Source organism: Myotis daubentonii, chromosome 3 (genome assembly GCF_963259705.1).
Source record: "Myotis daubentonii chromosome 3, mMyoDau2.1, whole genome shotgun sequence".
NCBI lineage: Eukaryota > Metazoa > Chordata > Mammalia > Chiroptera > Vespertilionidae > Myotis > Myotis daubentonii.
In genome coordinates, this window is record NC_081842.1 from 190,887,210 (window position 1) to 190,912,505 (window position 25,296).

Here is a 25,296-nt window from a genome sequence, read left to right on the forward strand (position 1 = left end):
TCCTTCCTCCCAGGGTGAATAGGACGGACTGTCCCAGTCCAGGGCATGGAGACCTCTGGGCAGGGACCTGAGGAGCGTCCCCACACCCACTCATCCTCCTTCCCACTCCGTCTGGGTCCTGGTGTCTGTCAGGAGAGGCAGCCCCCTCCCCTCTCTGTGGGTGCCATAGGTAGGTCCCACAGTGTCCCCCATGTCCTGAGATGGCCTGAGTTCTTGGTGGAAATAGTGACCGTTCCTTTCTTCTGTCCTTGCCTGTCTTTCGGGACCTAGTAAACAAGAAAGGTAGGAGTCATTCCTTCTGTCTTCACACGCCTCCCCTTTCACTGATGATCCCTGTGCATATTTCGGGCCCAGCAGGGAGGGGCGGTGCTTTGACCGGAAGCATCCTGGCCTGTGGCTGTCCTGTCAGCGCAGCAGGCTCTGGCACTCTCTCCACTTGCACCCCTGTACAAGGAACGCCCTTTCTCCAGGGCCCGGCCACAGCACAGACCCGATGCTTCCCCTGTGTGCACGGACTGGCTCCCTGCTCTGAGTTATCTAAGCGCTGCAGGAGACAGTCTTGTGTGTATGCAAAGAGCACTGCTTGCAAGGCACTGGGGAAGTGTGTACCGCTACGCACTCGTGCAAACTCACACAAGTTCTTCCCTCTAGACATGCCCTCGCCTCCTGAGCAGAAGCAGACCCTGGTTGCTTGTCAGCAGCTAGACCCCGTAGTCTGTCCCTGACCCTGTCCTTGTAAGCAGGGGAACTGAGGCCATCAAGGGAGGACTCTGCCGGCTAGGGTGATGCGTGCCCTGTCCTGCCGCTGCTGCTCTGAGCATTTACCCTGATACCGAGAATCAGACAGCTGGGGCCCAGCGCTCTGTGATGTTTGTGTATCTTATGTGTCGTTTGCATGTTTACTCCTGGTGGCTCCTGCTGTCTCAGCTGTGGCGGCCTTAGGGACAGCAGCTACTGCCCAACGGTGACCTGCCCTCTATCGGAAGGAGCCACCAGCCTCCGCAACCCCTTCTCCCTCGCTGCACCTCCCTCCACTCCCCACACCTGCTGTCTCCCCACCCCTACCCTGTGTTCTCCGTGTCGAAGCTGCTCTGCCCCTGGCTCCCCTGTGCTCAGAGACTCCAGGAGCGGGCGGGCGGGGGACAGAGCCATGAACTCGGGGGCTCCGTGGCAGCCAGCCACACCATCCATCTCCATCCTCTGCCTGGATCTCGGGTTCTCACCAGCTGTCCTTCTGCCTCTTCAGGAAAAGGACCCACTCCCCATCGTCCAAGGACGAGCAGTCAATTGGGCTGAAGGACTCTTTGCTGGCCCACTCCTCCGACCCCGTGGAGATGCGCAGGCTCAACTACCAGACCCCAGGTGGGCAGTTCCTCCGGCCGGCCTCCCCAGCCCGGGCCTGCGGGTCCCCGGGGTCTCCACCGAGGGACCCTGGCCGTGTGCCCCATTTCCTGTTCCTCCTTTTTGCCCTTCTCCCTGTACCGTCCGCTTTGTTGGCAGTGACTGAGGAGCCCCTATCACCAGAGCTTGACAGGAGCCCAGCTGTTTAGGCCCTGCCTTGTCTTTGGTCTGTCTGAATATGGGCTAGGGACCCTCACAGAGCCCACATCCCAGGCACGGGGTGGCCAGCGCCTGCACTCTAGCCCCTCCACATGAAAGAGGGGTGTGTTGGTAGAAAACGCCCCATCAGACACTTGTGGGATGGGGTGCCCACATGTGATTCTTGTGTTCTGTGGCCCCAGCTCTCCCGTGAGAGCACAGGGGCCTGCACAGGGCGTGGTGCCTGCCCTTCCTTTCCCAGCCACACTCACGTGGCTCCCTTGTTCCTCTACCTGTCTTTCCCTTCCCAGGCCTCAGCAGACACCTCTCCCCTGGGTGGCACCTCCCGGACTGCCCAGCCCCCACACAGGCCTGCGGGGGGTGGGGTGGGGGGGTGTCTCTCTCGGGCCCCAGAACCTCTCTGCGTCTTCCAGCGTGACACCTCTCACGCTGGGCTGGAATCGCCGCAGTGTCAGTCTGAGCTCTGTGGAGCCAGGAGCTGTGTCTGTTCACCCGCCGCCCCTGGTCTTGTGGGCGCGGTGGGTGCTTGTTGAATTCCTGTGAAACAAACGCACAGACGGCTGAAGGGAGGCATGAACTAACACATCCACACAGGGTCTGTGTATATACGAGCTAATTATTACTGCATATTAAATTACCCCAAAACTTAATGGCTTAAAACAACAATAATTATGTATTGTCTGTCACAGTCTTTGTGAGTCAGAGATTCAGACGGCAGCGCAGCGGGAACAGCTTGTCTCTATTGTAGAGTGTCTGGGCCCTCAGCTGGACGACTTGAAGTCTGGGAGCTAGAATCCTTTAAAGCAGGGGTCAGCAAACTGGCCCACGGCCAGAGCCAGCCCACCACTTGTTTTTGCCAATAAAGCTTTATTGGAACACAGCCATGCCCATTTAGTTGGGCATTGTATATAACAACTTCCACACTACAACAGCACAGTTAAGTAGATGTGGTAGATACCGTTTGCCCACAGAGCCAAAAATATTTACTCCCTGGTCTTTTATAGCAAAGTTTGCTGATCGCTTAATTCTGAGGACTAGTTTATTCCCATGTCTGGCGGTTGATGCTAGAATCAGCTCTGAGCCCACCTGGGGTTGCCAGCTGTGACAACCACCTGAAGCCTCTTCATGTGGCGTGGGCTCCCTTACACCATGGTGACTGAGTTCGGGGGCACATGTCCTGAGAGGGAGACCCAGGCAGACCGAGCAGGCTGTTGCAACCCCGGTATCTGAGGCATCACAGCTCCAGGGTGCTGGGGCTCTGGAGGGCAGAGAACCTCCGGAGAGGGGATGCCAAGCCATATGGTCATTACGCGAGCAAACGGGGTGGGAGGGAGCTCTCATTGGTGGACACGGCACACGCAGGAGCAGCTCGGAGGCGTTGAGTGTTCTGCCGCATTGGAACTGGGGTTATGGAGAACCCAGAGACGAACTGGAGGCTTACATGGAGGTCCCGTCAGAGGAGCCTGAGCAGCAGGTTCCGGAGTTTGGACTTCATCTTCAGGGGCCAGGGAGGCATTAAAGGTTTCAGCAGAGGACGGGCAGGGTCGCATTGTGCTCTAGAAATAGCTCTCTGGCTGCCGTGTGGGAGACAGGCTGAAGGGGGAGACGTCGGGAGGGAGGCTGTTTAGAAGGCCGCTGGGTAAGTGACAGGACCTGGAACCTGGGCTTGGTAGGAGGAGGGAAGGGCATCAGAGAAGCGCGAAGGAAGGAGACCGGCAGCTGGGCTTGGGCTTGGGCTTGATTGCACGTGGGGGGGTAGGGGGGAGCGTGCAAAGACGGCTCCTGGCTGCTGGCTAGCAGTGGGATGTGGGTTCCAGGCAGCCGCCGAGTCTGGGTCTGGACCTTCGCACGAACATCCAGGCTGAAACCATGGGTGCGGGAGATGCCAAGGAGCATTAAGTGGTCAAAGCCTGAGAGGTGGGCGCTCCCAGGAGAAGGTGAGGGGACGGGGGGCGGCGGAAAGAGCAGCCAGGGAAGGAGGTGATGAAACGCTGAGGAAGGATGAGTGAAGAGTAACCAAGGAGGCTAAGATGTTGCAACTAGAGACAGAGAACAGGAGGGCAGCGTCCCCGAAGGGGGCGGGGGGGCTTGGTGAGGCCGGAGACCCAGAGGAGGGGCCAGCGGCATCTTGGAGAGAGCATGGTGACCGAACCCTGAGGGCAGAAGCGTTCCAGTGATTTCCATCAGTGAGCGGGGAAAGAGCAAGTGGAAAAACCTCTGGAAGAGGCTGAATGTGGAGGACGGGAAGGGCAGGAGCACCGCCAGGGAGGAGAGAGAGGTGTGGGATCCAAAAAGGATTTCCTTTCCGGTTTGGCCTTGTTTATGGGCAGTGGTCATTTGAGTGAGCATTTGTGACGCAGGTCCAAGCCCTGGGTGAGGGGTATGACTTAGCCTGGGGAAGGCGGGCGGGGCTGCCTCTGAGCTCCAGGCCAGGAGGGTGGGAGGCGGGTGAGGGTGTGTAGGGAACGTGCTGCTGGAGTTCTCTGCCCAAGGCCTGTTTCCTCCAGGCTGAGAGGCAGTGGTTAGAGCAGGGTCATGGGAAGCCGTGGCCTGGTGTGTGCATGCCTGGGAGGATTGCAGAGCAGCCGGAGGCCCGGGGGACAACAGCTCCTGAATTCCTGTGGCTGCAGGGGCCCAGGGAAATGGCAGGGATCTGAGAGGAAAGGAGGGACGACAAAGAGGCTGGCAGTGGTGGTAAAGGCCAAGTGCAGGAGGCTGTAGCCCGGGGCGGGCAGTGGGAAGGGGCATGGCGGGCGTCACCAAGAATCTGCAGGTCAAGGAACAGGCTGCTGGCTGGACACGGACAGTGCCGAGTGACCCGGGGGCAGTGGGAGCGGCAGCGCTTTCCAGGGCTCACGGTGTTTTTCGTTGAGTAAACATTAATTTTTTTTCTCTTATCACTTAATGTTTCTTCTGAAAATAAACTTTTTCAGCCCCACAGAAAAGCTGCAAGAGGGACCCGGCATCTGCATGTTCTCGTGCAGACTGACCATTTCGTTTCTTGCCATATGCGCCTCGTCCCTCTGTATAAAAGCACACTTTGCTTTTGCCAAATCCTCTGAAAATAGCCAAGGTCTAATTTTATTACCAGAGGGGACAGGGTTGACCTGGACCAAGAATGTAGTCATAAAAAGAGGCTTCCCAGGCCCCTGGGAGTCGAGAGCACTCAGCTCTGGGTGGGAGTCCCTCTGTGTTCCCCTGGAGGCAGGAGGCCTGCGTGGGACTGGCTTTGCTGCCCCTGACCCTCCCCCCGTCCCCCTCCTCCTCCTCCTCCTCCTCCTGCCCCCCCAAGCCCCCTCAGCCCCTTCACCACGTCACTGTCCCTCCGCTGTGTCCCACCATGATGTGACCAAGGAAGGTTAACCAGCTTTCTTCTCTTGCCCTGCTGTTTTTTGTTTTTTTCTCTGCAGGTTCCAGTGCCCCCAGTTGCCCGAATATCTCAAGTTAGTTTTCCAAGTTCCCATGTTTGGGGCCTACTCTGGCTTCCGTGTCTTTCCTCTACTTTTCTCACCCAGTCGCCCCCCTTCTCCCTTGATTTCTTCTCTCCTTTCCTCTCTTCTTTTCCCCCTTCTCGCTGTCTCATCTTTTCCCATCCTCCTCCTCCCCTATCTGCTTCCTTCAGTGTCGTGTTCCCTCCCACCGGCCCCTTCTCTGGTCTCCGCCTCTCTGGCCTCCAGCCTCAATCTGACACCTTTCTGCCTTCCTGTCTCTACACCTCCTCCTCACCTCTGCTTCTCTCTCCGTGTCCTTCCACGTCATCCGCCCTGTCTCTGTACTTCGTGGTCACTCCATCCACATGCTTGATGCTGGGGCGATGATGTCACGGAGTCTCCCATGGTGACCCGCGCCAGTGAGGGGCAGGAGGGCTGCCCACAGCGGGGTGCAGGCTGAGGAAGCCATAGCCCCCGCCTGGGAGGGAGGAAGCCTCTCACCCCTCTTGAGAACCCACCAGGTGGGGCCCTGGTGCCCCCACTCGGCGCCGCGTCACACAGACATGCTCCCACGTGCTCACGGCACACACACGCCCTCTCCGTCCTCTCCCCACCTCTGGCCACTGTGTGCTCTGCCATCCTGTCTCCGCATGCGCCGCTGTCTCCATGCCACCAGTGCCGAGTGCTCCATGGTCACACGTTCACATGTGCACATACATGCATTGGAGCCGTCTCTGCCACCTCGCTCGGGCCTCGTGCTAACTCAGCCTGTGTGTGCCCCCAGGTATGCGGGACCACCCGCCCATCCCCATCACTGACCTAGCGGACAACATTGAGCGCCTCAAAGCCAACGATGGCCTCAAGTTCTCCCAGGAGTATGAGGTGAGACGTCCCCACCCCGGCCATGTGCCTGGCCCCACGCCAGCTTCCCTCCTGCCTCGGGTCCCGGCTGTGGGTCAGGGGCTCCAGGCTTCCCCAGAGCACACCAGCAGTGGCAAGTCAGGAACTCAGCTACTCAGGCGCTGGGCCTGGCCTGGCTGCGGCCCTCCCAGCACTCCAGACCTGGACACTCAGACACATGCCCAGATGCTCACAGAGCAGGCAAAAGGTCACACACACACACACACACACACCAATGGTAATGGCTGGCTTGTCCCAAGAACTTACTCTGGGCCAGCACTGGGTTCAGTACTTTCCTTGCATGATTGCATTTAGTCCTTTCCACAATCCTGTGAAATGTGTATTGTTATTACGCCATCTTACAGAGGAGGAAGCTGAGGCTGACGGGGCAAGTGGCCTGCCCAAGGTCAAACAGCCGATGGGTCGTAGAGCCAGGATTCACACCCAGGCCTGCCTGACACACAGGCACAGCCTGTGCCCTGCACAAGCTTGTACTCACGTGCTATCAGGGCTGCACAGATCACAGCGATGGGGAGTCAGGGGACTCGGCTCAGGCTGCACAAACCCTCCTCTCGGGGCCCTCCACATGCGCCCTGCACTCTGGCCTCGACTCCTGCCTGCTGGAGGCTCAGACTTCCGAGCACTGTTCCCTGGGCCTGGGGTCTGAGGGCTTCCAAGTTGCCCAGCTGGGAAGCGCCTGGCTAGGGAAGGTGAGAGTAGAGCCCCGCCCCTCTGAGGAGCACAGCGGGAGCTGTTCCTGTGGCTCAGCCCCGGTTCCCCTGCTGCTGGCACAGATCTCGCCTGCGATTAACCTCTATCAGTGAGGGATGAGGAGGTGATAGAAGGGCTGGCTCAGCCCAGCCGGGCTTTGTTCCACTCCCATCAGCTGTCCATCCTCAGCTGTGTCCACCCTCACCGCGGGCACCGTGATTCCCCTTCCACAGGCTGTGAGCCAGGCAGATTCCAAGGGGTGTGTCCGAGCTCTGCAGAGGATGCTGAGCTTGGCAGACAGATTGAGGACCGTGTCTGCCATAGGCAAGCTTCCTGCCTCTGCCTGTGGAGCACCCTGGGGCCTGCTTTGCATAAGGTTCTGCTTCGAGGGTAACAAATCCAGCGCGTTGGGCTCCCTGCCTTCAGTTTTTCACTGGCCGGGAGGGCCTTTCATGGCCTTCAGCCCATACACATTGAGTTCCATGTCCCATACCTGCCCTTCCTCCCAACAGAGCTCTGTGCCCCCTGTCCAGGCTCTGTGTCTCCCCTTCCACCTTCTGCCCCCTTTCCTCCTCCAGCATGAGCTTTTCCATTGCCACACAGGGCCCTCTTCCTCCAGGAAGCTTTCTCTGGCTTCCTGGCCTGCGAGGGCTTCCCCTCTGCTAGGGTCCCACGGTTCCGTTGCCTTTAAGGGTCAGTCAGTCATGCACTCATTGTCGAGCACCTGCCCTGTGCTATCCCTGTGCTGGGTGCTGGGATACGGAGACAGATGGCCTCTGGGAGCTCAGTCACTGGGGAGATGAGTGCAGGCGGCTGATCCACATGGAATAGAACGGTGTGCCTTGTAAATGTGGCGGACGTGTGTGGGGAAGGGGGGCTGCGAGGTGGGCTGCGCTGGGGGGACTTACCGAAGTGGTACAGGCTGCCCTGTGGAGAGGGACAGGCTGGCTCCAAAACATGGGGAACATCGTGTGCTGGAAACCGGATTGAATCCATCTGTAAAGAGAGGGTAATTATAGAACCTGCTTCATGGCAGGATTAGGTGAGGGAATACATGCAAAGTGCTTAGCACAGTGCCAGGCAGGCAGTGAGCTCTCGCTAGGATGGAGCCGCTATTATTATCATCGTCTGAGGTGAGGCAGTGAGGAGCCCTGGAAGTCATGAAGCAGGAAATTGGTCATCAGATCTGCGTGGTATAAGGAAGGAGGCTGCTGGCTCTTTAGACTGGAGACTCTACGCTGCCGGCTGGGTTATGGGAGCTCCAGCGCGTGGGCGTAAGATCCTGCGAGCAAATGAAGTCACTCAGGGAAGGTTGTGGCGGTCGGAGAGGGCCTGGGAGTGAACCCGGAAAGAGCCCTATGTCCCGCCTGCGGAAAAGCAGGCGGAAGGGGAGGAGGCAGAAGCAATAGCCAGAGAGGTGGGAGAGCCAGACAGGGCCTTGTGGTGGACGCCCAGAGCCTCGGGCAGTGGCAGGTGCTGCAGGGCTGGCGGCCTTCGCTTCTCCTTCTGCGCTCATTTCATTAGTGCAGGGCCCGAGGGAGTTCCCCCGCCCTCACCTCACCCCCAGGCGCTCTGCAGGCAAGGGGCTTTGTTCCATGGCCAGAAGAGGCTTTGGTTCTTTCCCTTCCTGACAAGTGACGCGGCAGCCCCTGAACTTCGTGGGGGGGGGGGGGGGCAGCGGGAGTCCACCCTTCACTGGAACCGTGGACAGAGGGGCTGGCTGTGGCCTAGGCGTGAAATGGGATGTGGGCACCACCTGGAAGGCTGAGTCCCCCTTGGGGGCGGTAGGGAGACCTCCGCTCTTACCCACCCCCCTGCCTCCTCCATTCTCTGCAGTCCATTGACCCTGGACAGCAGTTCACGTGGGAGAATTCAAACCTGGAGGTAAACAAGCCCAAGAACCGCTACGCAAATGTCATTGCCTACGACCACTCTCGTGTCATCCTTACCTCCATCGATGGTGAGCCGGGGGCGAGCCCTTCCCATCCCCTGCTCTCCTCCTTGCTGGCTGGGGCGATCGTTCGTCCTGCAGAAGAGGCCCACGAATCCTGGGGTGCACTGAGGTGTGGTGGTGGGGACGGGGACCCTAGGATAATGCTCTCCCGTGTCCGTCCCTATCCGCAGGCGTCCCGGGCAGCGACTACATCAATGCCAACTACATCGATGGCTACCGCAAGCAGAATGCCTACATTGCCACACAGGGCCCCCTGCCCGAGACCATGGGCGATTTCTGGCGGATGGTGTGGGAACAGCGCACAGCCACTGTGGTCATGATGACGCGGCTGGAGGAGAAGTCCCGGGTAAGACTGGGCAGGGCTGTGCCAGCAGGTGGGGTGGGAAACGGCCACCAGATGACTCAAGCACCTTTTGTGTCCCTGTGGGACGAAGTTCCCCAAGGGAATTCCCAAGTGCTGCTGTTTTCCTGGGGTATTGCCGTGGTCCCCAGACACGAGTGGGTTCCTAGGCTGTTAATATATTGCACCAGATGCTACATTTTCTGGGAATGTGAATGTGTTCCCCAGTTGCTGGCATGTTCCCGGGATGTTCGCATGTTCCCCAGATGCTGGATGTTCCTGGGGCATTAACACATCTCCAAGTCAATTAGTGGAAAGAGCCACTGTTACTGCTTTTGCACTGCAAAGCATGGACTGGAACGTAAAATTTACAGAGCTTGAAAATGGCACATAAACATTATGGGTAAATTTGGCAGAAAACGTGCCTGGTGCGATCTGGTCATGAATAAATAAATTTCAATTACGGCCCTCGTTCCCCCGGCAAGGGCAGGGTTGGCGACGTAGTGTGAGAACCGGCTGTGGGGCCCCCAAGAGACTTGGGGTGCGGGGGCAGCACAGTGGATCTGAGAGCTTGGGCTGGGGAGCCTTGTATCTTCCCACCCGGCTTCTGCCCCAGGGCGCCTGCCCCTTCGAGCCTTTGGGCACTTCTGCACACCCTGGCACCGGCCTGGCTTGTCCCTTTGCAGGTGAAGTGCGATCAGTACTGGCCGCTCCGTGGCACTGAGACCTACGGCCTCATTCAGGTGACTCTGCTGGACACGGTGGAGCTGGCCACGTACACCGTGCGCACCTTCGCACTCCACAAGGTATGGGCCTGTCCCTGTGCTCTGAGCGTGGTGTGCCGGGTGGGCGAGCGGGAACTCCGCGTCGGAGGCTGGGGCTCGGGCGTCGGCTCAGACATGTGGGCGTGCACTGCAGCAGCCAGCACTGCGTCATCGGCCCTGAGCCTGTAGCAGGCAGACTCCCCTCACCACACGTCCTCTCCCCACCCTTCTCCCCAGAGTGGCTCCAGTGAGAAGCGGGAGCTGCGCCAGTTCCAGTTCATGGCCTGGCCGGACCACGGAGTTCCCGAGTACCCGACCCCCATCCTGGCCTTCCTGCGGCGCGTCAAGGCCTGCAACCCGCTGGACGCGGGGCCCATGGTGGTGCACTGCAGGTGAGGGGCACGGCACCGCCCAGGGGCGGGGGGGAGGTGGGTGGACCTGTGCCCCAAGCCGAGCCCGTGTCCTGCAGCGCGGGTGTGGGCCGCACGGGCTGCTTCATCGTGATCGACGCCATGCTGGAGCGCATGAAGCACGAGAAGACGGTTGACATCTACGGCCACGTGACGTGCATGCGATCCCAGCGCAACTACATGGTGCAGACAGAGGACCAGTACGTGTTCATCCACGAGGCGCTGCTGGAGGCCGCCACGTGCGGACACACAGAGGTGCCCGCCCGCAACCTCTACGCCCACATCCAGAAGCTGGGCCAAGTGCCTCCTGGGGAGAGTGTGACCGCCATGGAGCTCGAGTTCAAGGTGGGCCAAGGGCTGGGCCTGGATTGGGTCATGGGGATGAGTCCCGCCCCCCCCCCCCCCCCCCCCCAGGAAGCCAGGCCTGACCAGTCCCTCCCTCTCGCTAGTTGCTGGCCAGCTCCAAGGCCCACACATCCCGCTTCATCAGCGCCAACCTGCCCTGCAACAAGTTCAAGAACCGCCTGGTGAACATCATGCCCTATGAGTTGACCCGAGTGTGCCTGCAGCCCATCCGGGGTGTGGAGGGCTCTGACTACATCAATGCCAGCTTCCTGGATGGCTACAGGTTAGCATGCTTGTGTCTGCCCACCACACTCTGTGGGTGCCTAGGCCTGTGCCTGGCTGGCTGGGGGTACCACAGAGTAGGGCCAGCCCAGGCGGTTAGAGTCTGCTTCCCGGAGGAGGGGTGATCTGAGTGGAGCTCCAAGAGACTCTGCAGTCTTGGGGAGACTCGGGGAGCACAGCACCTCCAGCATGTCCAGTCTTATGTCCACCCCAGGCAGCAAAAGGCCTACATAGCCACACAGGGGCCTCTGGCAGAGAGCACCGAGGACTTCTGGCGCATGCTGTGGGAGCACAACTCCACCATCATCGTCATGCTGACCAGGCTTCGGGAGATGGGCAGGGTGAGCCCTCCCCCAGGGCCCTTCTGATCCCTGGGAGCATGCCAGCCCCCCCTCACTCTTCTCTCCTCTCATACCCAGCCTCCCATCAGCATAACCTCTGGTGTCTCCCCCCCCCCCCCCCAATTATCACCACCTTCGGGGTCCGGCCTCAGAATCCTCTGATCCTGGGAGCCCCTCCCTTTTTCCTCCGCTCCTGATCATGGCGGCGGGCCCTTTGTCCACAGGAGAAATGCCACCAGTACTGGCCAGCAGAGCGCTCTGCTCGCTACCAGTACTTTGTCGTTGACCCGATGGCTGAGTACAACATGCCACAGTATATCCTGCGTGAGTTCAAGGTCACGGATGCCCGGGTGAGTTTGGACAGGGGGACCATGTCTGTAACGGCCTGAGCACGTGGGGCGGGGGCTGCCTGCATGTGCCCTGGCTCCCAGGGTGCTCACCTGTGCCATCGTGCTCCCCTCCGGGTCTGGTGGGGCTGCCGCCCGCGGCACTCACCCCGTTCCCTTCCTGCCTCTCCCAGGATGGGCAGTCGAGGACAATCCGGCAGTTCCAGTTCACGGACTGGCCGGAGCAGGGTGTGCCCAAGACCGGGGAGGGCTTCATTGACTTCATCGGGCAGGTGCACAAGACCAAGGAGCAGTTTGGGCAGGACGGGCCCATCACGGTGCATTGCAGGTGGGGCTGGCCCCCGGAGGGGGTGGCAGGGGCGGGGGTGGCCTGCGGGCCTGGTAGGTGGGGCCCCTGACCCAGTGCTGTCCCCGAGCAGTGCTGGCGTGGGCCGCACCGGGGTGTTCATCACTCTGAGCATCGTCCTGGAGAGGATGCGCTACGAGGGTGTGGTGGACATGTTCCAGACGGTGAAGACGCTGCGCACACAGCGCCCGGCCATGGTGCAGACGGAGGTATGTGGGCCTGTGGGCCGGTGCGCGAGCTCACCGCCGACACTGAGCAGGCGAGCGCTGCCGGGCGGGGCCTCGAGGGCAGGATGGTGGGAGCCCGACTCCACCGTAGGACGTGCTCCTCATTCGGCAGCTCTGCCCTGAGCACCGTGGTGTCCCTGGCTCCGGCTGGGGTTGGACATAGCAGTCCCTACAGGGTAACTCGGGGGCAGTAGGTGGATGTGGACAGTGGGAAAGGGAGCGAGAGATGAGCCTTCAGGGATTCTTTCAGGCCCTTGGGATACTGGCTGGGGCGGAGGTCTGGGTCCAGCACCCGCTCTTGGCCAGCAGAGGCTAAGTCTATGGCCCACCGGCTGCAGTGTGAGTGCCCTTGGCAGTACGTTGGGGAACCCACTGGCACTGCCCGGGCTCACCATCCCCCTCTCCCGGCAGGACCAGTACCAGCTGTGCTACCGTGCAGCCTTGGAGTACCTCGGCAGCTTTGACCACTATGCAACGTAACTACCGCCCCCTCTCCTTCGCCGCCCCTGCCTAGGGGCTCCGGAGGGGACCAGCTCCTCTGAGCCATACCGACCATCATCCAGCCCTCCTGCACGGATGCCGTTGCTGACAGAGCACAGCCCCTGGGATCACAGCGTTTCAGGAACATTGCCACAACAGAGAGCTCAGAACCCCTGGCCACTGGGGGGGCCGGCAGGCAGGCAGGCGCGGCAGCCGTCTCTATCCACCAGCCCCGCCCAGAGCCCACCTCGAACTCTCTGCTCCGCTGTCGCATTTCTCATGCTTCTTCTCATGGGGTGGGGATGGGGCAAAAGCCTCTTTTTTATACATTAAGTGGAGTAGACTGAGGGATTCTAGCCTCTTCTCTCGGATGTTTCCTTTTGCAAATTCTTCACTGCAGAGTGGGCTGCCGTGGGGGTTGGGGTGTAGTCTATTTTCTGTTTTGAGTTACTTGGGTCCTTTTTTGTGTAACTTCTAATGCTGAAGGACGATCATGCCTTCTTCATGCATGTGGAGCCGGGGCCGCCAGCCTATGCGGGGGCCTCACCGCTCCGCTGCTCTTCCAGGCCTTCAGACAAGATCTTGTTTCAGCCAAATGCAGGGAACAATTTTTTTTTTTAAGTTTTGTTTTGTTTCTCCTTAAGAGCCTTATTTTGGGCCCCACAGACAGTGGTGGGCGAGGAAGAGATAGGAAACACTCAGCCCAGGCATCCATTCCAGTGTGTGTTCAGCGTTCACAGCCCAGAACCCCAGACGTGTCGGGGGAGCCTGGGGAGGCGTTCCTCATCACCATCGTGTTTGCAAAGGTTAAAAAAAGCAACAACAAAAAACAAAAACAACAATCCAAAAAATCAAAAAAAAGGAGAAAAAAAAAAAAAAAAACAAGGAAAAAAAGAGAGTCATTTCCTGGCCTCTGCTTCAAACCCCTGAGAGGGGAGGCGGCTCGGTGCCCCTGGGGCTCCCTGCGAGCTGCCGGGATGACCTCAGGACCCGCGGAGGCTGGCATTTGTCCCCGGCACTGCGGGGTGCGGTGCGGTGCGGTGCGGTGGTGGGAGGCTGTGGGTCTGGCCATGTGGCCGAAGCAGTTGGCACAGGTCAGGGTGTGTGCCACACCCTGCACACCTCAGGGCCAAGCAGGGGCACGGCTGGCCCTTCAGGTCCAGGCCAGTAGGCCTGGTAGCACATGTCTGTTCTCAGAGAAGGGCCGGATGGTTTTCCTCCCTGGTTTGCAGCTATTTTGAAAGCCCGAGAGAATTGCTCTTTTCCACTCCTTCAAGATGCCCTCGTGAACCAATGTGGCAAGACTACTGGACTTTTCTCAATGGTACTATAATCAATCCTTATAATCTTGGCTTGCTGAGGGGCAGGGAGAGGGCCTCTTCCTCTGGGCAGCACTATCTAGGTAGGTAAGTGGGGGCGGGGAAGGGTGCATAGCTGTTTTAGCCGAGGGACGCGAAGCAGACGTCCCGAGATCTAGCTAGGCTCGGTCAAGATCAACAATCCAGGGTTGGTAATGTTGGATGCGACATTCATTTTTACCTTGTGGATGCTAGTGCTGTAGAGTTCACTGTTGTACACAGTCTGTTTTCTATTTGTTAAGAAAACTACAGCATCATTGCATAAAACTTGATGGTAATAAATTTGAATAATCAGATTTCTTACAAACCCGGCCTGTGTCTCAGCTCTTTCTGGAACCAGAGTCTGGCCTCTGGAAGTCACGACCTAGGAGTAGGTTCTGGAGACGGGGAGGCTGTCCGAGTGTCTGCCACAGGGTGGACGCTCAGCATGGCGCCCACTCTCTGAGAGGAGAGGTTACAGACCCAGAAGACGGAGCCACCGGTGCCTGTAAAGAGTCCCCCACGTGGGAACAGCTCCCCGATTGGGAACATACGTACCCTTGCCTCTCCTCACCCTTAGGATATCCTGCGTCCCCAGGTCAGAGGTACTGGGACTCCCAGGTGCCACACTCTCCCATGACCTGCCTCTCTGCTTCCCCGCTGCCACTGTGGCAGTGGAGGCTGTGACAGTATGGAAATGGGCCAGTGAGGATCCTTGTCATCTTGCGATGTAGATACTGGGCATGGTGTGGCCTTCTGGCCCCTGGGCGCAGCAGTATCCACTCGTTGAGTCCTGTGGCCGCTCCACTAGTGATCAGGCAAGTCCTATCGTTGTCAAACCATGGAACTTCTGGGGACACAGAGATGAATGAGACCCAGAACAAGTGGGGAAGACAAATACCTAAGCTGGCAATGACCAGACGGTAGACAGTCGTGATGATGCTGTGGATGCACTGAGGCAGCACCTGACTGCAGCAGGGTCAAGGAAGGCTTCCTGGAGGAGGTGGCATCAGGTGGGTTCTGAGTGTTCGTGAGGTGAGGAATGGATACCTTTATTTTTTATTTCACCACTCCAAGTCTCCTTCCATCACCATTTACCCCCTTTACCCTCTCTTACCTCCCCCTCCACCCCTTTCCCTCTGGTAATCATACTGTTGTCTGTGCCTGTGAACAGCTGTCAGTCTGTTCTCTGTATCTATGAGTCTGTTTCTGTTTCGTTAGTTCATTTTGTTCATTAGATTCCACATAGAAATGAGATCAGATGGTACTTGTCTTTCCCTCACTGGCTGGCTTATTTCACTTAGCAACCAGTTAGCACCCAGTCAGGGAAAGACATGTAATCCTCACAGCACAGTACAGGGTGGGTCCTATTATGCTCTTTGTGTAGATGAGAAAATAACAGTTCATCCACTCATTCAACACCGACCTAGTGAGCGTTTGCTATGCACTCGTCCTGTCAGTGAGCTGAACAAAGGCTAATGCCCTCGTGGCATTTACACTCTGGTAAGATGAAACATACGATGCATGTGAAAACCAGGAAGTTCGTTAGAAAGTGAGAGGTGTGGGCGTGGGGGATTAGGAGGAATCAGGCACGTGGGGAAGCTTTGATTTTTAGGGTGGTCAGAGGAAGCCTCATCAAAACAATGGGATTTGAGGAAACACGGGAAGCTGCTGAGAGATTTTGCCTAAACATCTTCAAAATGAGCATCCAGGCCGAGGGAGCAGATAGCAAAATCCCTGGCTGGGGGGCAGTGTGCCCGAGGTGTGGGGGCTGGTGTAGCTGCAGCTGTGAGCGTGTGAGCAGGGGGTGAGGAAGTAGGGGAGGGGGAAAGGTCAGAGAGGAAATGGCAGAAATCCGGGTGTGGCGAGTAGTCAGATACTGGTTCTACCTTGGAGGTGGAAGTAAGGGTTTGCTTATGGAGTGGATGAGAGAAAGAGGAGTCTAGGTTAACCCCACAGTTTTGGTCTGAGCAACTCGAAGGATGAAGTTGCCATTTATGGAGATGGGGAGGGTGGACCGTGAGGACTGAGTAACCTACTCCAGGCTCCTAACTGGAACATGGAGTTGCCATCACTCAGTCATTCCACACCTTGAGCTGGAAACGGAGTCAGGTGCATTGAGAAAAAGTATTTAGAAGGAAATACACCAAGAGTTGTGAGGTTGGTTGATTTCTTTCTTTGTAATTTTCCTAAAGTTCTGTGAAGAATGAATAGCACCCAAAAAGAAAAGAATTAATAGCACTTTAATTTCTAAAATGACAAACGTTTAAAATTACACAATGTTTTTAGAAACAAAAATCTTTCAAAACAGGATAGAAATTGTAAAACATTACAGTCCCATTCACTCCCTGGAGGGAGTCACAGTTTAGTCTCTATTCTTCTGGGCATTTTCTATGAATATACAAACATGTTTATAAACTTTATTTTTTATACGAGAATCATGTTACTTACATCTTTCTGCAAATTGCCCTTTTCATTTAAGTATTGTGAATTTCTTTCTCTGTCAGTACCTCATTTTTTAAGCTGCTACATACTCCTCTGTTATCGATGTGCCATAGGTTTTTGTTTGTTTTCCTATGTTTTTATTGCTTTTTGAAAGGAAGGGAGAGATAAACAGCCATGGGCTGCCTCCTGTACGCCACCTACTGGGGATTGAGCCTGCAAGCCAGGCATGGAATTGAACTGGTGACTTCTCTGTATAGGACAATGATGCCCAACCAACTGAGCCACACGGGCCAGCACCCATAATTTTTTTAAGTGGTTATCTTCATAGGTTTTGTTGTTGTTAATCCTTGCCTGAAAATATCTTTCCATTGATTTCTAGAGAGAGAGGAAGGGAGAGGGAAAGACAGAGAGAAACATTGATGTGAGAGGGACACATCGATTGGTTGCCTCCTGAACGTGCCCCAACCAGGGCCGGGGATTGAGCCTGCAAATGAGGTATGTGCCCTTGACTGGAATCGAACTCAGGACTCTTCAGTCTGCAGGCTGACGCTCTATCCACTGAGTCAAACTGGCTAGGGCCATGATAGCTTTTTTATATAAAAAATGGATGCACATGATAAAACAGGTAAAAATAATTCTGTCTTGAAGGATACAGAATAAAGGGTAAGCTTTCCTTTTCTCCTCTCCCCAACGCCAGTTTCATTCCCTGGAGCTTCTGACTTTAGTTCTTTGGGTAGTGAGCATCATATCTTCCGTAGGTGGCACTTTCAGTAGATGGTCCCTGGCGACCCACAGTAAAATGTGGGAGATTTAATTCATGTGTATGGTCTCCCCCTGTAGCTCCTGGCTCCGTTAGCTATATTATTTTCATTCTTCTGGAGCTCCTTCATGACTTGAAACAATACCTTTAAACATCTATTTCTTTGTTGATCACCGGAGGCAGTATCTATTGATTACCCTCTATGAAGAATGAGGGAATTAGCTCACTCTCCTTGATCCCCCTCCTCCCTCCTCCAAATACCTTTTTTAAAATTGTATCACATTGTCAAGGTTTATAATACTTTCTGTTCTATTTCTGTAATTAAGTCTTTCATTCTGAAAATTGAAAACCAATAAACAGCGTTTTCATTTCATGTTCATGAAAAATCTTTCAAGCATTAATTTCGAATAAGTCTTCCAGTTTTTTCTTCATTCCCTTCACCCTGGATCAGACTCGGCTGCCACTGTTTCTGGTGCAGCCTGTTCGTCTTTTTCTTTGGTGAAGTACTCCCTTGTGAAAATTTTTCACAAAGGACTGTAACATTTCTGATTCTTATAGGTCTGAAAATCTCTCTTTTATACTTACTCTCAGTTTTAACTTTGCCATCTTTATAAACAGAATTTCCCCAGGAACTGAGAAGATACTGTGTCCGGTTCTGTATGAACCCACTGCTGAAGGAGGAGGGTTGTATGGCAACGGTTTCGATCACCCTCCTCCCTGCACTGATTTGTAATGCCTCCTTTAAAAAAACAAACACAAATCACATACTAAGTTACAAGCACAGCCTTTGCTTCTGGGCCTTAAGTCTCTCATCGGTCTGTGTTGTCTGAGCCAGAACTACTCATTTAATTTTTGTGGTTTTATCACCTGACAGAGCTAGTCCCCTGATTTTCTTCCAAGTGAATATTAGATTAATTTTGGAAAATCCCCCTCCCTCAATTTTGGTTACAGATGTTACTGTTCCTCGATTAAATGAACAATAAGGTATCGGAAGAATACCTATCGGCATAAAGACAGGCTGGGTGGGATCTAATGGAACCCTTGGGAGCAAATAGGCTGTGCTCACCCAGCCCCGCTGGACTGGAGGGGACGCTGTGGGATGAGGGCAGCCACCCAGGCTCCAGAGTGAGAGGCCTGATGTAACGAGGATGCTGGCTGCAGCCTCTGCGCCCGCTGGGATGACAGACTGGACCCTTAAACTCTTCATACTCTTCTGTGACACTTGCCCCACTTCTCTCTCCCTGAACCCTGTATCCCAGCCTTATCTAAATACTTGCCTTTTCTTAAGCACACATTTTTTTGCTGTTGTTAATCCTCACCTGTGGATATTTTTTCCATTGATTGTTGGAGAGAGTGGAAGGGAGGGGGAGAGACAGAGAAACATCCATGTGAGAGAGGTACATCAATGGGTTGCCCCCCACACACACCCCAACTGGGGCCGGGGATCAAGCCCGTGACTGAGGTACGTGCCCTTGACCAGAATCTAACTTGGAACCCTAAAGTCCACGGGCTGACACTAACCACTGAGCGCAACCAGCTAGGGCCGGGCTGACACTAACCACTGAGCACAACCAGCTAGGGCAGGGCTGGCACTAACCACTGAGCACAACCAGCTAGGGCAGGGCTGGCACTAACCACTGAGCAACCAGCTAGGGCAGGGCTGGCACTAACCACTGAGCAACCAGCTAGGGCCGGGCTGACACTAACCACTGAGCACAACCAGCTAGGGCAGGGCTGGCACTAACCACTGAGCAACCAACTAGGGCACAGCTTTTCTTAAACACACTTGTAAAAAGAAAAGGGTAAATCCCTAATAAATAGAGCTTTCAGATCAGTAAGAACAAAACTAAATGCCCTAATAGAAAAATGGACAAGGACACAAATAGGCAACTTAGAAAAGATACACAAATTTCCTGAAAGTATGGAAGATATGGAGCCTTACTATTTTTCTTTTTGTGTGTGTTTATTTTATTGTGCTTTTAAAATTTCTTTTTCTTTTTGTTCTTGTTTTGTTTTGTTTCTACAGCGCCTCCCATTAATCAAAGAAATACACATTGAAAAAAAAAGATCAGGTACTATTATCTATCCAATTGTCAATAGTTATGTGTTAACATTGGTGTGGGGAATTGGGCACTCACATTGCTAGTGGGGGTCTATGCTGGTTCTTCCTTTTGGAGGAGAAACTGCAGTATCTATCAGAAGTCTTAAAATATGCTTTACCTTTAACCCTGTGATACACATTTAGGAATTTATATACAGTTAACAAGCAGACAAATATTTTTTAGATCTATGGGCAAAGATTCACTGCAGCATTGTTCCTAACACTTTTATTGTTAATTGATTTTAGCCCAGCCAGTGTGGCTCAGTGGTTGAGCATCAACCTATGAACAGAAGGTCAGTTCTATTCCCTGTCAGGGGACATGCCTGGGTTTCAGGATCGATCCCAGTAGGGATTCTCTTCATTGATTGGTTCAATGATTCTCTTCATTGATGTTTCTATCTCTCCCTCTCCTTCCTCTCTGAAATCAATAAAAATAAATATTTTGATTAAAAATTGATTATAGAGAGCCCTGGCCAGTGTTCCCAGCGGTTAGAGTGTTGACCTGCACACCAAAGGGTCCTGGGTTCGCTTTCTGGTCAAGGGCACATACCTGGATTGCAGGTTCTAGCCTCAGCCCCAGTGGGGGCACGTGCAGGAAGCAACCAATTGATGTGTCTCTCTCATCGATGTAACTCTCTCTCCCCCTCTCCTGACTCCTTCAACTCTCTCTAAAAATCAATGGGAAAATGCCCAGCTGGCATGGCTCAATAGTTGAGCATTGACCTATGAACCAGGAGGTCACGGTTTCGTTCCCAGTCACGCCATATGCCAGGGTTGCAGGCTCGATCCCCAGTGTGGGGTGTGCAGGAGGCAGCCAATCAATGATTCTTTCTCACCATTGATGTTTCTATCTCTCCCTCTCCCTTCCTCCCTTTAAAAAATATATATTAAAAAAAGAAAAAACAGCCCTAGCCCGTTTGGCTCAGTGGATAGAGCTTTGGCCTCTGGACTGAAGGGTCCTGGATTCTATTCCAGTCAAGGGCACATGCCCAGGGTGAGGTCTTGTCCCCAGTAGGGGGCGTGGGGAGTGTGCAGGTAGCAACCAATCAATGATTCTCTCTCATCATTGATGCTTCTCTTTCCCTCTCCCTTCCTCTCTGAAATCAATAAAAATATATCAAAAAATAAAATAATTATTTTTAAAAAAAGAAAAGAAAAAACAATGGGAAAATTATTCTCAGGTGAGGATTAACCAAAAACCATGTGATTTTAGAGAGGGAGAGGAATGGGAGAGAGAAAGAGAAACATCAATTTGTTGTTCCACCTACTCATGCATTCATTTGCTGCTCCCTGTATGTGCCCTGACTGGGGATTGAACCTACATCCTTGATATATCAGGATAATGCTCTAACCACTTAGATACCCAGCCAGTGCTGCTCATAATACTGAAAAGTTGGAAACAACCCAAAATATATACACACATCTATCGTCTACAATCTTGTTCAAGTGAATTTGGAGACTATCACTATCTGCAGCTGAAATATTTTAGAAACAATCGCAGGCCCCAGACCTACTGAATCAGAATTTGCATTTTGACAGTTCCTTGGGGCATTTGTAGGAACATTAAAATTAGAGAAGCTCTGGCAAGGACATACACCAAAATGTCAGCAGTTCCTTTCTGGGGGGTGATGCTCCCTATTTTAAAGGCATTTTCTAGTTTGCTACGGTTGACATACATTTTCTTTCATAAGATTGTGTTCGTGGCAGAAAAGCACACCAGGCTTTGCATATGTGGTTGCATATGCCTGGGCACCCAAGTCCTCTGGGAATCCCACCTCAGCCCCTCCTCCCCACACTCACCCAGACAGCCGCACATCCAGCTGTATTGTTGGGCCAGTAACCATAGCACCGCGCTGAAATTATTCTGTTCCTTCAGCTGTTCACATACTAAAATAAGGGGGAAATACCAAAGAAATTACCCAGGCTGCAGTGCAGAAATGAAATGCAAATTGACATGATAATTATGGTTTGATTTATCTGTCTCCTCCACTGGACTGTGAACTTTTTTTCTTTTTGAGGGCCTTCTGGTAAAAACCGGAAGACCTACTAGACAAATTCAAAAAGAACTGTAAGCACTGGGCTGTGAATTTTTTTTTTTAAATGTTTTTATTGATTTCAGAGAGGAAGGAAGAGGAAGAGAGAAATAGAAACATCAATGATGAGAGAAAATCATTGATTGGCTGCCTCCTGCACACCCCCTACTGGGGATCGAGCCCACAACCACGCCCCCCCCCCCCCCCCCGCATGTGCCCTTGACTAATCGAACCCAGGACCCTTCTATCCACTGAGCCAAACCAGTTAGGGCTGGATTGTGAACTTCTTGAAAGCAAGGGCCATGTCTTCCTTGCCTCCCAGCCTTGTCTGGCCCAAAGCAGGGATAAATGTTTGCTTACTGGACCAAAAGGGAAGTGTTTGACCTGGCCCTAGGGCGAGAAATAAATCTGACTGTGGGAGGAATTACAGCTGGAGCTGCCTGAGCAGTCACTCAGGCCTCAGAACCGTCCCTCCCAGCTCCTCAGGAGGCCCAGCTTTTGCTCTGACCCTGAGCCCACATCCCAGTCGGCTCTGGGAGGACTTCCCATCCCCAACCACCTCCACTCAGAAGGCTCCTGCATCCACACCAAACCGCCTCTCCCTGATGAGCCGCGTTTCTCCTCATTTCACACACCAATGGTAGCAATGGCTCAAATGGAGACTTACCAGCAACGTTTTTAAGATAAATAGGGGTCACCTAGAACCTGGACTGAACTTTGACCTGGGGGGAGGTTCTTGGCCCCAGAACTGGGATGCTTCTCAATCTCCTCCCAAAGACCTGTGTCCAGACTCCTTTCCAGGGATGGCTCCCTCCAGCCTCTTGGGCCCATTTTCAGGGCATTCTCTGCAGTTGCTCCTGTGTAAGCTCCTATGTGGTCCTAAAGATTTAATCCAACAAACACATGGTATACACCTCTTACATGTTACATAATACCTGTTAACATTACTATGCACTTCGATGTGACATACATTTTACCTGCATTGTTAAAATTTCATTCCCCCAACAGCCCTGTAGAGTAGCTTGTGTTAGAGCTCCTTTTGCAGCTGAAGACTAAGATTCAGAGAGGTCAAGCAGCTCACCCTAAGTCTCAAAGCTGGGAAGGGAGCAGAATCTAGACTTGAACCTGGGTCTGTGTGACTCCAGAGCCCGGATGCTTTACTATGCAAACTGCAATCCATGTGGCTTCATTTATCTGTTCTTTTCACAAACAGTGTTCTGGGAATGTTTACTGAGCACTTGCTATGAACCAGGCATGCCCAGGCCAATGGACCCAATAGAGGAAAACCGAAGTCCCTGCTCTTAGAGGCTTAGTCTGTGGGAAACAGACATAAGTCACAGAAATCGTACACGTGTATAATTACAAAGTCGGACGCCTGATGAGGCGAGAGCAATACAGGAAACAGGACGTTAGAGAGGCTGCTGCGAGGAGATGGTCTTTCGTAAAGGCCTTGTGGCAGAAGGGAGTATAACTCCTTATAGAAAAACAACAGCCACTGGCGTGGCTCAGTGGTTCAGCGTCCACTTAGGAGCTAGGAGGTCACGGTTTGATTCCCAGTCAGGGAACATACCCAGGTTGTGGACTCAATCCCCACAGGGGACGTGCAGGAGGCAGCCGATCCATGATTCTCTCTCATCATTGATGTTTCTCTCTCTCGCTCTCCCTTCCTCTCTGAAATCATTAAGAATGTATTTTTAAAAAGAAAAAAACAACAACACAGAAATAAGGCCAGCATGGCTGGAGCCCAGAGAGCAAAGGAAAAACGGGGCAGGATGGGGTGGAGAGTGGGCAGGGGCCTGGGAGGCCAGGACAAGGGACTTGGGATTCACAGTGAGGGCACAGGAAGTGTTAAAGGGTTTTCAAGAGAGCAATTAATTCAGCTTTGCTTTTTAGCAAGATCACTCTGGCTGCTGTTTGGAGAACAGATTCAGAAACAAAACAGATTGGTTGCAGTGGGCCAGGTGAAAGGTGCTTGAAGTGGGATGGTAGTGACAAAGGAGGTAAAAAGAGTAGAATTCAGTATATAGTTTGGAAGTAGGGCCAGAAGCTGTGGACATGGCTGCAAGAGCGAAGAATCAAGGATGACTGCACACCTGGACGTGTCCTGGTGCTGCTCCTGTGGTGGGAACAGTGGGGGGGAGCAGATTTACGGGAGGACCAAGGGTTGGCTTTTGAGTTCTGAGGGTGCCTGTAATTGTCCAAGTGGGGAGACAGAGTTGTCAGGTGTTTATTTTAAACTCTTTAAATAAAAAATGCACAAATAGATCGAACTTGAATGATGTCTTGAAGAATGGGTGGGATTTAGCCTTGAGGCAGAGGTATGTTGGTGGCTGAGATCAAAACAAAAACCCAACAGAACAGTTAGTGGAAACAAAGAGAAGGACTGAATGGGATGTAGAAACAGCCAGTGGGGCGCCTCTTGGTGCTACTCACTGGGGCTTTTTGCCTGTAACACTGAGCCATCGTCCCCAGAGCTGGAGAATAAAACAGCTAGAGAGAAAGGCTATGTTTTTGTTAAACAGAGGAATCCAGGGTGTGTTTGTGGGCACGTGCATGTCTGGTGTAAACATTTTTATATTTCTGTTGTATTTCATAGGCTAGAAGGTCCTGGTCTTTCCCAGCTGACCTTCTCTGCAAAGCTGAGTCAGGCTGACGTCTCTATTTGCATGGACTGACCTACCTATTTGCAGAGGCCCCTCCCCACACCCTTCCCATTGAACCCGAGCAGGTCAGGGTGTGCCAACGTGTTCCCAGTGCTTGGGGATCCGGGCTTTGCCTGCAGCTCACTGAGTCCCTTTGACCAGAGCCTCCAAAGCTCCAGAAAAAAATGTCTGTTCAGCAGCTGGTGCCCCCAGGCAAAGTGGGAAGTGAGTGACCCAGAGGTGAAGGCCAAAGGCATCATTAAAGTATAAACACAACCCTTCCTGTGTGTTTACTCATTCAGTTCATCATTCATGCATTTACTCAACAGATATCCTCAGGCCCAGTGTTCATTTCAGGTTGCTTAACCTCCCTGCATTCCAGGTTCCTCAGCTATAAGATGGCGTCAGAAATGAAGCTCCATTCCCAGCTGACCTTGTTCATTGTGAGGATGAAGTGAAGGAGTATCATTTGTTCACTCAACGAGTACTTAGTAAGCTCACACAAAGAGCCAGGGCTGTCCTAAGTGGTGAGGATAGCGATGAACAAACCACAGAGCCCCGGCCTCATGGAAAAGACATTCGAATGAGTAGAAAAACAGAGTGTATAGCCTGGCTGGCATGGCTGAGTGGTTGAGCACTGACCTATGGACCAGAATTGCTGATTTGATTCCAGGTCAGATCGCAGGTCTGGCTTGAGAGCTCAGTCCCCAGTGTGGGGTGAGCAGGAGGCAACCGATCAATGATTCTCTCTCATCACTGATGTTTCTCTCTCTCTCTCTCTCTCTCCCTTACTCTCTGAAATCAATAATATATATATAAAAGTAAAGCATATAGTGGTGGTCAGGGAAGGTGTCACTGAGGAGGTATCTTGTCAGCAAGGCCCTGAAGGAGGTGGGGAGCAAGCCATTCTCACGTGGGATGGAATGAGGGTGGGGGAAGATTGTAGGCCTTTTTATGTGTATTCTTTCAAATTATAAAAGAATATTTATTTAGAAAGTTACAGAGGCAGTGGAAGAGCCCTTGGAGTTTAGGAGAGAGAAAGGCAGATGTAATGCCTGAGGGAGGGGGGGGGGAGGGAAAGGTGTGGGCGGGCGTGCTCCCCAGAGGGAGAGTCCCCCTGGGCCATTACGAGGGCTTGGCCTCTATCCAGAATGATATGGGAGTCATTTGATGGTTTTAAAAGGAGTAACACGATCTGGCTTTAAGTATTCAAGAGTCACTGCTGTGTGGAGGGGATGGCAGGGGCAAGGGCAGAAGCAAGAATTATCCTCATTAGGCTACAGAGGAGAGTGGCTGGGAGCAGGCTGGAAGGATTCTGGAGGCAGCACAGAACCACATAAATGTTAATGTTAACATGCCAAAGGCACAATTCATAAAAGAAAAAGACTGATAAATTAGGCTTCATCAAAATTAAAAACTCTTGCACTTCAAAAGACACAATTAGAATGAAAAGACAAGCCACAGAATGAGAGAAAATATTTACAACGCCTCTATCTGATAAAGGACTTGTATCCAGAATATATAAAGGACTCTTACAACT

At 53.5% G+C, this 25,296-nt stretch overlaps 1 protein-coding gene and 1 non-coding gene across 8 annotated transcripts in view; one reads left to right on the plus strand and one right to left on the minus strand.

Moving 5' to 3' along the window:
• The window catches only part of PTPRF (protein tyrosine phosphatase receptor type F), an 80,929-nt gene extending 66,826 nt beyond the window's left edge, over positions 1–14,103 (plus strand). For 4 of the 7 annotated variants that reach the window (XM_059689848.1, XM_059689852.1, XM_059689849.1 and 1 more), the window contains 14 exons: positions 1,247–1,362; positions 4,971–5,003; positions 5,776–5,873; positions 8,439–8,562; positions 8,727–8,902; positions 9,583–9,702; positions 9,898–10,052; positions 10,130–10,415; positions 10,520–10,698; positions 10,912–11,038; positions 11,263–11,388; positions 11,559–11,713; positions 11,805–11,940; positions 12,370–14,103. In XM_059689848.1, coding sequence (XP_059545831.1) covers positions 1,247–1,362; positions 4,971–5,003; positions 5,776–5,873; positions 8,439–8,562; positions 8,727–8,902; positions 9,583–9,702; positions 9,898–10,052; positions 10,130–10,415; positions 10,520–10,698; positions 10,912–11,038; positions 11,263–11,388; positions 11,559–11,713; positions 11,805–11,940; positions 12,370–12,438 — 1,900 coding nt within the window. In that variant the 3' untranslated portion in view covers positions 12,439–14,103. The remainder of the gene's footprint in view (positions 1–1,246; positions 1,363–4,970; positions 5,004–5,775; positions 5,874–8,438; positions 8,563–8,726; positions 8,903–9,582; positions 9,703–9,897; positions 10,053–10,129; positions 10,416–10,519; positions 10,699–10,911; positions 11,039–11,262; positions 11,389–11,558; positions 11,714–11,804; positions 11,941–12,369) is intronic. The other 3 variants (XM_059689850.1, XM_059689851.1, XM_059689854.1) reach the window with 1 other exon arrangement.
• Positions 14,104–21,096: 6,993 nt separating this feature from the next.
• LOC132232122 (U7 small nuclear RNA) lies at positions 21,097–21,159 on the minus strand. The gene has a single exon (XR_009452270.1). It is a non-coding gene; the product is annotated as a U7 small nuclear RNA (small nuclear RNA).
• Between the last annotated feature and the right edge of the window lie 4,137 nt (positions 21,160–25,296).